The following is a 12,166-nucleotide window of genomic DNA, read 5'->3' on the forward strand; positions in this document are numbered from 1 at the left end:
ATAGTTCTAGAAACGTTGCGTCACGGTGGTCATGTGACTCGCTGACGAAACTATATAGTTCTCTTCTTCTTGTCAAAAGTCCACTTAGGCCTATTCAGTTACTTTAGAATTTCAGTTGGCAAGTCGAACTGTCTTCTCTATTACTATCGTACTAGTATTCTGTGTGTGATTCACTTACAATTGTGGCGCAAGTTACCGTAATTAGTTTGGTCTTCTTTCTTCTGAAGATCCTCTGTTCCTTTTGTCAAAGTGTACCCAGTCTGATTCAATTACTTTAAATCCACGCTTTGATGGAATAAAATTATCCTTCTTATCTTTTTTATACTGTTAATTTCACTCTAACATATTAAACGTTAGGCCTATCACTTTTACGTTAATTAACTTCACACCAACTATATTCTCTTTACTCTTATCTGTCTAATACTGTCTGTCTGTTTGCTGCTTCCCGCTCGTCTCACGGTATGTATATCTTTATTACATAAGCGTGTGGCCATTTTCTATATTCTCGACACCAATTAGTTATTAACAAAACCTTCTACAATCGTCTGCTTTTTACTCTTATTATAACAAAACTTTAAAATAATAAATATTCACTCACAAATATGAATTAATCACTGCTATTTAAGCCAAACAGTCTTTTTTATCATGACAAAGTCTAAACGTCCAAGTATCACTCAGTGTTTGTTGATTCTACTCCAGACATATCCCACTCGAATCAATTGACAATAAATATTTAGATACGTTATAGATGATGGTCCTGTACAGAAACTTGCCGATAAGAAATCATATAGGAGCAGAACTTACTGGAGTTCTCATTAATTTCCTTGAAAAGAATGATATAAGAAACAGGTATAATGATGGAATTATGGAGTGCTATCCTGATGAGGTTTCACAATACAAGTCATTCATTACAAAACTCTCAAATCAATGTCAGTACAGCTTCTCATCAGCTAAAATCTCTCAAGACATTCGTGCAGGAATTACAAGATTCATTTCCCGAATATGAGGAAAAGGGTAAACAACGGTCAGGGTGCGAGACATATGAGGTCGAAAGATAAAGTAAAAGGAGGAAAAATATGCAAGGGGATGTTGAGGACAGTGATTTTTTTACCCTCTACTCAATATAAAGTTCAGACTTTCTTAACAATAACTGATAAACTGTCACTTGCAATAGACAACAGAACAGTGGCATATGAAAATATAAATTGAAAATTTAGGTTCCTATAAAACTTAGAGCCCATGCCCACAGAGGACCTCAATGATGCCACCAAAAAGCTGTTGAGAAGAAATTGTTCAGTTTGTCGCCATCTGCAAGACAGGGTTCTTTGAAAAGCCGTGAGAATACAAAATATGAATAATATGCGACCAATATCCGAAATCAGCTTTCCCAAACGTCCTGATAATCTTAAGGATACAAATGTGCCTCATGTCACACCATTTTTCGGGTTAAATATCATTCTTGATGCTAAAAAAGGATAAAGAACATATTTGGATCAACAATGTGCCAAGACAGGTTAAATGCACTGACATTTTTATGCATAGAAAATGACTTTTTAGAATCTCTTGACACGAAAAAAGACCACAAATGCCTTTTCTACAAAAAAGAACCAGGAGGACAGTAGTTTAACCAAGTACAGATGAGATGATCTGCTACTGTTGCTGAGCGTACCTGTGTGATCTAAACGTGCGCACACGTGAATTGTTGAGTTTATGTGTATGCGGTTTGTAGATGAGTCTTTTAAATCCGTGGGTATTATTTCCCCATTATCTCCAAAAGCAAAACATATCTTGAGGTTTGTTTTTTAAACTTTTTTTTAGTCGCGATCATAATAGGCCCGGTATAAACATTTAGCTCCAGGCCCGTCTGACCTTTAATCCACCCCTGTAAGTAGGATGTACATTATATTAGAGCATATTTGTTCAGTGGTTATCTGCATGTTGTAAAATTTTCTCAGAGAATAAAATATTAAAACACTTCGAAATACGACAAAAGATGGATATTGACACTTTACATCATGGAGAGTTTCAATATTAAATATCAAAAAGAAAGAAAGAAAAAAAAAACACTGTGAGCAGGCTTCAAACTTGAATTGTGGTGGCCTTATTAAATTATAAGACTTCAAGTATTCACCCACTGAAATATGCTAGTAATTTTTAAAATCTTGAGACTTGTGTTGGTGTTTCTATTTTCAAATATAAAGAACCCAAGAAGTTATGAAATTCGAATGAATCGCCAGAAAATCATTTATGACTTTCCACTATTCTGACAGTATCAAATCTAATTTAGTGACTGTGGAATATAAAAACATTATCAGATAATTGTGATTTCATTCCATAAATGGCCGATCTCATGTACACGTTTAAAAATATTTTTGGTGCTCACTGTAGTTGCGCAATATGGGTATACAAGTTGTGCACCATGATGATTTTTCTTAGCTCTGCCTTGTAAACCGTTTATATCGCAACAGGTTCACTTCCATACGTTCTTGCATGATAAATGACATGTCAACCATTTACTGTAATATTATAAAAATACAGTTAGTGAAACATGAAGAAATCACAGTAAGTAGCAGGTAATAGAAATATCGTGGTGGTTTTAGGCTTTCGCTTTTCCTTGAATGTACTTATTGTAACTGGATCATAACTTTTTCTTTATTCATCATACAACTGAACCTACATTATTTCTAGATCAATACTTTAATTTTAAAAGTTTAAACTCACTTGACATTTTTAGTCTAACAGGAGTATTTTTACATGATACACTTACATTTATTATTCCTGATATGTAGAAGTCTTACTCTTTTAAACTGAAATGCTATAGAAAACGTCTGTTTTTGGATTTCTTTTGGTTCAAGTTATTATTTCCAGCGTAAAGTCAGTGGCACAAACAAGTATCATAATTCAAAATTACTTCGATATGCTTAGAAACAATATTTGACTGCAAAGTATTTGCATGCACCTTGAAGATTAATTTAAAAGTCACATTATTCACTTCAGGTAGAATTTAGTTTTATGATCGCAGAAAACGATTCTTTGAGAAAACAGCCGTTATTGCAGTAAAACACGGTAATATAAATTGTGACAGCTAATTAAATAGATGTATTGTATCAACAAATTTAAACTATTGGAAGAGTAACACTTAGTCGGGTGAAAATTGATCACAATGAAACTTTCAAGGGTCCTTGCGTATGCCCAAGAGGGCTGCTCAAATCCCTCATTTTCGCATTTTGTAGAGTTTGAAAGCCATTTGAATACCCCCCCCCCCCAGCTACTGCTGGTGAATGACGCACATGCACGCCATCTCTTTGTTTATTGAATATCACACAAAGTTACACGAGGGCTATCTACGTTAGCCGTCCCTAATTTGGAGGTGACAGTCTAGAGTGAAGGCAGCTAGTCAACACCACCCACTGCCAAATCTTTGGTTAGTCTTTTACCAACAAATAGTGGAACTGAACATCACATTATGACGCCCCCACGGCTGAAAGGGTGAGCATGTTTGGTGATGAAACTAGAACCCATGACCTGCAGATTGCAATTTCAGTGCCCTAACCACCAGGCCATGCCATCCCACTGATGGCAACGAAATACTGTTGGAAATTTTAAGCATTGATTTTAATACCATAATAAAATATTGAAGTTTTTGTTTATACTACTGTGAATATACTTTGGTAGTTTTTTCATACGAGTTTTATTTTATAACACATCACACAAGTTTTAAAGCACTGCCAATTTATTATTTGCCTACAGATCACACTGTGTTACAAGAACGTTTCGAGATGAATGCACACCAACTTACGCATTACAGAGGCAAAATGTTCAACTAGTACCACGGGATTATATACAAAAAACACAATAGTATATAGCATCAGATACTAAATAGTACAAACTGTACTAACAGGAGCTTCTTTTTACACATCGACATGAACAAATAAACAAATTACAATGCTAAAATTTGTAACTCTTTGGAGATAATAGATTTTAAGAATAAACTTTACTCACGTGAACGAGACATGCTTAGAAACGAAACATTCATATTATATAGTAAAGATAAAAACATCAGACAAGATTTATTCTGGTGATTGGCAAATGGTCGTCTCTTTCTAAACTCAGTTCAGAGAAAATTTCACATAGATAAATGAAGCAGGAAAGATGTACATCTTAAATTACTCACTATATCTATGCTCAATGCACAGCTCTATGAGCAACATCAAAGATGAACTTAAATATGCCAAGCAACTGTTAGAACATTTATTTTTATACATATTTAAAATACCGAATACTAGACCAGCTTAGGTTTGTGTGAATATGTAGAAAACTTCACTGCAAATATAGACTATCTTGGAGAAAACTTATTTTCAATAAAAAACATTCATCTAAAAATGCAATCCAATTATATACATAATTTTAATAGTGCAAAGCCAAAATATAAAAAAAAATGATAATGACATTATCCTCATAAGAGATTAGTTGCATTTGTAAAATTTATGTTGATTAATGTGATTAAAATCCAGCACAATATAGGCAATAAATGAGCGAGCTACTGATCAATGTGATGAACACGTTTGAATGTGACACACAGATGTCTTTGTTGTAGTAGATGAGACAATACTTTATAACTGTACAATTTACAGAAAAAAACATATCTGTCCTATACCAAACAAGAACCAATGGTTCTTAGCATGTAATTTTTTGAAAAAAAAGTTAAAAACAAGTGATTAAATTTAGTTACGATGATGCTTCCTCCTTCTATCACCCCGATAACGATCTTCTCTGTGATAGTGCTTTTTTTTATCTTTTGATCTCCAGTCTCGGTCCCTTTCTCGACTGTGATCATGTTCACGTCTATAGTCTCTGTCTCGCTTATGCTCATGATATCTGTTAGACCGTTCTCGTTCATCTTGGTCTTTGTTACTATTAAAAGGACTTGATTTTGACCTTTCAGTAGGACTGTGCTGCCCAAATGGTGTCTGAATTTTGGTGGAACTAGTAGCACCTCCTCCACTATATGGGTACTGATAAGAATTATAACTACTCCCAGGATGTTGATGAGGGGTACACAAATGAGGTTCTATAGGTTTCTGACAAATACTAGGACTTACGTAAGGGTTTTCAGAATGCAGATGTTTGGAAAAGGCATAACCTGTGGAATTACTTGGGGGGAGAGGTGGTTTGACAGCTTCACCAGGAGGTGGAATTGGTGGTGGCTTTGGACCCAGTATCATTCCTGTAGACCCTATTGCATGTGAAACCAATGGGAAAGATGATGCTGTAGCAGAATTGTCCAACTCTTCAAAGTCAACACCTGGTGGTGGAGGTTCTGATAATGATTTCCTTGGTGAGAGAGATAAGCTTTTCTTTTCACCTCTTCCACTTATGTTACTTGAGAAAGTATGAGATTGGCTACAAATTAACGAGTTTTTATTTGGTGGTATGACTTGAGAAATAACTTGAGATGGTCTGACATTTTCAGAGACAGCAGTAAATGCATGAGGTGAGTGATGAGCCATTGTATCTTCATCAATAGTTCTTCCTCTAAGCCTAGGATCTTGTAGTTTTGTGACTGATATAATATTTGACACATTTTTAGGTAACTTTTTTTCACCCAACTGTGCCCAAGTTTCTTGTTTAGGTTCTTCTTGTGAAACATTAGAGAAGTTCTGAATAATTGAATCTTCAGACAAAAGAGACATTTTCTCTGTGTCCTCTCCACTCTGATCTGTATTCTGTGATGAACGAGTACCACTGGTTACCTGTTGAGTAACTTTATTAATAGCGTTGATAATGTTTCGTAAGTGTGGAGGTAGGCCTGATGATAATTTTTTAAGTACATCACTTGTAACTGTTAATGATTCTTTCTTTGGAGATTGTTCAGAACAGACATTATTTGAAAAGTTTTGCACAAGGTGTTGGAGGTTATGTGCACTATCTTTAATATTCATTGATTTACCATCTGGCCAGGAATAATTTTGATATGTCGAAGTCGAAGATTTATTTCCATCTGTTGATTTACAACTTATACCCTGAAAGTATTGTTGGTCAGTTTGTTTCTTTTCTGCTTGAGCCTTATCTGTCAATTCAATCAACAATTTTTGTTGGTCAGCCTGGGCAATGACTGCTGGTGAACAACTGGCCATAGAAGTCTGTTGTTTCCATATTTGTGGAAAAGAATAATCTGTTTCTTCAGGGTCATATGGCTTATCCTCATCACTGCTCACAGCTGGAGTCAGGTTCTGTCCAGAATCACTCATGGTGACATCCTCCAATTCACAAGTATCCTTTCGAGGCATCTTCTCCAATGGAGGAGTAAATGAAGGGTCATAAGGCTCACTATCATCTGTTACAGATAGTCTCTTGTTGGCTGTTGTGTGTGTTGGTGTGTAAAGAGGTGTTAAATTATCATCACAGAGCTTTTGGTCTTTTTCATATGGAAGAGTATCTAAAGGTGGAGTGTAAGATGGCTCATAAGGATCCATGTTCTCTGACTGGAAATGGCTACAACAAAGTAAATAATTCTTATTAAAATAGGAGAAACAAATTATTAATATAATGAAACACTAAGCCCACTAAGTGAGATTACAAAGCTACAAACAAGTTACTATGGTTAATTTTTTTTAATATAAAATGCTGCAACTGTTTCAAAATATTTTCATCAAGCTAAGTTGTAACAAAGATCTCATCAGTTGTAGTTTGTGTTTAACAAGCAGATAAAAAACAATTATTATATAATAGAGCATGAAATTTTAAATAAAATTCAAATAATTAGATTGTGAGAAAGTTCAGTTGCAATTTGTTGATCTCAGTTTCTTTTGAAGAATCAGAAGTGTATCCTTCATCCAAAGCACAGCCTCATTTTCAGCTTTACCGATTACTTTGAACAGTTTGCGGGATAGGACCTCATTACATTCACCTAGTGTGCATCACACTATGCTTGAGCTATTCTTGAACTTGGGATTAAAGTATTCTTTTAAAGGATCTCCCAGTCAAGCTGAATGTGCTGCCCAACGTGTAATGGAGATCATATAAAAGAACACTTTAAACCTAGGTTCAAGAACTGCTCAAGCATAGTCTGATGCACACAAGGTGAATGTGATGTGGTCCTATCTCACTGAATGTTCAAAGCAATCAGTAAAGTTGAAACCAGTCTATGCTACAGTTGAAAGAAACACTTCTGATTCTTCAAAAGAAGCCAAGTTTAAACAATCAACAAAGTATTAAAACCAATTATATATTTATGTTCAAATAAAAGAGTTTTGTACAACACAAGCACAATAAAAAAGAACTGAGATATTGCTTCAGAAATTGTTACATTAATAAGTGTCCATTTTTAAAGTGCTATTAATCAAATTTGTGATTAGTAATGCACAAAGATAACCAATGGTCCTTGGCATGTAGTCCATTATGCATTCATGGTAAGGTTATGGCAATCAAATGTCAGTCATTATAGTGGCTAATAGCCTATAAAATCAATAGACTCGAATTATTAATTAATTGACAATTTTTATTCTTTATTTTACAAATATTATTACTAAAAACTGATTCTTAATTAATTTATACATTACATTTTGGTTACTAATCTGCTGCCATCTTCAGGGAAGTTCTGAGAAGGTATGTAAAGTAGTAGCAAAGCTAGGAGATTTGATGATGAGTTGTCTGGTTAGAAAAGTTATTGTGCTATTCCCTCATACAGGATTTCTCAATTATAAATTGAATCAACTATCTGAATGGTTTCATGAGGGATATCGCATTTTACTTATTATTTAGGTTGACTGTATTAACATAAGGTAGATGTAGAAGGCTTCTTTTCTTTGTGTCATGTGCGGTTCACATCACATTATTTTAACACTATTACATTTTATTTTATGATTTTTCTTATATGATGGGCTATAACAGAAACTTGTATGTGTATTATTCTCCTGAATTCTTACTTTTGTTGGTATTGGAGTACACATTAACAAGGGGGTGTTTTCATTCTTTATTGGTTTTTAGGTGGTGTGGAGTGTACTAATTGGGGCTGTATTGTACTGTGGGTTCTGAATACTGTTCTGATTTATGTTTACGTATTCTCTATTTGTTTTGAGAGAGCACTTTGTCACATGGGAATATGAATGTGTGTCTGAAACTTTGTTATTGTTCATTCTTAATGTTTCTCTTCTTTATCAGTTGTTTAGGGTATTCAATATTAAGGAAGGTTGCTTTGATTTTCTTCCTTATTTCCAACATCTTACCACTACAAACAGTTATTCATTCTGGACTCTAGGCAGTCTATGTCTATCAGATGTGTTGATGATAGATGCCTAATATGACCATTCCAGAATTTTAGTACCATCTAAAAGAAACAACATTCAGTGATACAACTTAGAATAGAAAAAGAATGTAAATTCCAAAAACACTTCAACAGTGTAAAGATAGGTGTCACAGATTGCCTAGTCTCCAGAGTTAAAAAGATATGTAATATATAGTTTCTTGGGAGGATGAAGAGAAACACGTCATTCAAATCTTCCTTAACAACTGATACTTAGAACACTTGATAAAGTCAAAATAAATATAAACACCATAAAAAAAGCAGGAAGAAAAATACAGTCAAACAGCTATATTCCCCTATATCAAAAGTCTCTCTCAAAACATACAAATAATATGAAAACAATATAAGGACAGAAAATATTCAGAAACCATAATACAATGTGACTGCTCCAAGGGAGAAGAAGAAGAAGAAAAAAAAACAAAAACATACACACACGCACCTGTACATAGCATTCCTTGTGAATATGGACTTCAAGATAGTGGATAAAATACAACAACAACAACAACAAAAAACAAAACAAAATAAGAAGTTAAAATTCAAAAGCATAACAGACATACAAAACTCTGTAATATTAATGTAACTGCAAAAGTCCATCATTTCAGAAAATATGACCATAGAATAATGCTAAAACAATGGAATATGAACCACAAAAGAAAAATAACAATTAAAAAAGCCAACAACATCTGCCTAACTGATAACATGCTTAGACAACCTGTGACATAAGTCATCAAAACTGGATATTTCTCTTGAAATCATTCAAATAGTTAGTTGCTTTCCTAAAGAGAAAGATCCCAGAGAAGTGGATATGGTCATGAAAGTGGCTTATAGATTTTTTTTAAAAAAGAAAAACAACTAAAAATGGAAGTTTACTCCATCTCTTGAAAAAAAACTAAAAAAAAAACAACAACATAGCACTTTGTGCCCATGCTATGACTCCTCCCCTTGGCAGTTAAAGAAAACATTTCCTACACCTTCAGCTTGTTTTAAATCTGATCTTCAAACACCAATTCATCTATTTATTTTTAAAATTAGTCAGCTCAAAAGCTATTTGCATTAGCACTTTTGCCTGATCAAGTGTATAGTTTGCATTACTTTTTCTACCAAGAACAAAAACTTGATGTTTTGCAAATCTGTCCCTTATTTCCTTGCCACTAGCACTCGTACTTTGTATTGCTTTTCTCCAAACAGTCTTACCCTCTTTGACACCTGTTCATTTGCATTTCCCTTTTGTATTGCTATAAACAAAAAAGACTTTCACAGCAACATCTCTCTCTCCAACTTTTTTTCTCTAATGACTGGTCATTTTTTTGTGCCACTGGTACAATTGTCATGCATTTGTGATACCTAGATGTATTCTCTTTTGGTTTTGACAGATAAACTATTTCACACAATTTACAAAATTTTGAGTATGCTTACAGACTATCATATACAGAAAATTAAGCTTGTGCATCACTACTTTATTTCATGTGCTTGTTATACATGATCAAGGCATGTGTCTCCCTTAAATATTCTTGGACATTTCTTACGGGTGATGTTATTGGAGATCTATTTTGGTTATCTAGCAACATTTTCAAGTTTAACTTTAGATATGCCTGATGGTTAAGCTCTACCAATTTTCACTTGGGATAACCAGTGGCACGAGTAATGTCTGCACTCTCAAAGATATAACAGTATTATTTCTATGTCTATACAGTTATGCTCTCTCAGTCAAGAACAGGCCTTTTCTTAAGATGATTTTACTCAGGAATATATTCAGGATTTCTCTAGATCTTTCTTTAGTCTATTTTTAAAATATGTTGATTTAAATTCTAAACACCATAAATCTTTTCCTGTTCAAGCCTCCAGTTATTGTCAGAACTACTATTATTGTTAGTAATCAGTGCTACTGAAAATACTGTAAACTGCTTTTCTTTCAGCAGCTATCTGTTTCAATTTTTTCATCTGTTTTATCTTCTAATTGTTGGATACAAGCTTTAACCTTATAGACATTGGGAATTATGATTAACAACTTACTTACACACAAAAGTAAATGGGGTCTTTTTTCATTTTTTTTTTTAGAATATTAAAGATTAATACACTGGATTAAGAAGGGCATCTAATTTTAGCATTTAAAGGACTAACTTTTAAATATCATATTACATTAGTAGTATGGTACATTCTATGAATAAAGAATGTTTTTGGTGATGTTACAACCAAGCATCATGGGAAAAATCAGCTTCAAAAAACATGCCAAACACAAAATACTATTCAAATACAATCAAGCCCCTCAAAAACTTCAGATATGCTTATAAAAATGTTTTTTAATTACTTTACAGATCAGAACTGAATTTAGTACCATTAGATACGTAAAGAAAAAAACAACAAGCCTTTCTTTCTGTTCAATGCCAATGAATTAAAAATAAAAACAGTTCACCTCTCTCACTTCATTAAGGACACTCTCATGATTAATTTGATATGAACATGTTAAATTATTGAGGATCATTTTCACTTTTTATTTTTGCAGTTACTAAGTTAAAACATCGATATCTAAAAATATTGTGGATGATTTAACTTAGATAACTATAAGTTTTGCTTTGTCATTTACATTTTGCAAAAATAAATTACACAAAATGGTAATTTGTGGCACGTCAGTATTACTAAAATACCTAAACTGAAGTGAAAGTCTGTAATGAACAGTAAAAATGATCATTGGATCAGCTATGTTTCTCTTACACTACACGTTATATTAAATACTAACTTTAACATTATTCAATTGCTTCTCAAATACATGCTGTCAAACAAAGAAATAAACCAACTATATCATCATTCTGTATTTCATACAAAAAGTTCTTTTGTGACATTCTAATAAAATACAAACATAAATTCAAATTCATTTCAAATCTTACCTGCATTATAATAAGTATAAATAATTACATTTCTTTCCTAAATAAAGAAGGCTTTCCAGCTTGTGAGAATATTTTGGACACAAAATATCAGTATAGTTTGATACTTTAAACTTTGCTAACAATAATATGGGTTGCTTTTCTAGGGTACTCTTCCTGGAGTTTCTGTTAAGTTTTCCATTTCTTACAATTATATTTGGCCATTTCATTATTGAACAAAACTAAACTATAACATGCAAGTTAGTTGCTCTTACTTATTATGGTAAAGTCTATCAACCATTAGTTTACAGGACTGTGAAACTTTAATAAAGTGGAATCACAGTGAACCCATAATGTAATATTAAGTATACCATTGATAATGTGAAGTACAAAAACAAAAAAATTCAAAAGGAGTAAATTTATATGTGCACTAACTATACCTAAACAGGCTCTGTGAACACATTTTAAAAATAATCTTACTTAATTTTTATACAAACAAGGAATCATTACCATTACACAAAAATCTGAACATATTTAGTGCTTACTTCTTGAAAGTTTACTTAACTTGTTCATGCCTTACATTTATGCATAACTCAGTTCTTGCTCATTTGGCCTAGAATTTACAGATTGCAGGTTGTGTACATTGTACAAAATTCCCCAACTGGCCAAATAAACACTTTAAATTTCAAATTTTCTAGACTGCAGACAAAATGTGCTAAAAACCAGAAGAACCTCATAATGATGGACAGCACATCATCATTTGAAATAAGAAAACCCAAGTTTAAATCCAGGCTCTTGCTATCACATACAGCCCTCCCCTGAAAATAGCAGCATATTAGAGCCAAAACACACTGGATATAAGCTATATAAGTAATTAGTATCTATTGATAATATAACAGTGAATAAAAGCAAACAGAAATTAGTAACTATACACCTGGAAAAAAGTTAAGCACCCCAGTGTTTTTTTCAAGTGATTCAGAGTCGACGTTCTTGTGACTGA

General features: G+C 33.2%; 1 protein-coding gene across 4 annotated transcripts in view; it reads right to left on the minus strand.

The window, feature by feature from the left end:
* Window positions 1-3,715: 3,715 nt before the first annotated feature.
* LOC106466322 (PHD finger protein 3-like) overlaps window positions 3,716-12,166 on the minus strand; it is a 185,870-nt gene continuing 177,419 nt past the window's right edge. For all 4 annotated transcript variants that reach the window (XM_013926598.2, XM_022394301.1, XM_013926595.2 and 1 more), the window contains exon 18: window positions 3,716-6,495. In XM_013926598.2, the coding sequence (XP_013782052.1) occupies window positions 4,725-6,495 (1,771 nt within the window). In that variant the 3' untranslated portion in view covers window positions 3,716-4,724. The remainder of the gene's footprint in view (window positions 6,496-12,166) is intronic.

This window comes from Limulus polyphemus, unplaced genomic scaffold, assembly GCF_000517525.1.
Source record: "Limulus polyphemus unplaced genomic scaffold, Limulus_polyphemus-2.1.2 Scaffold2221, whole genome shotgun sequence".
NCBI lineage: Eukaryota > Metazoa > Arthropoda > Merostomata > Xiphosura > Limulidae > Limulus > Limulus polyphemus.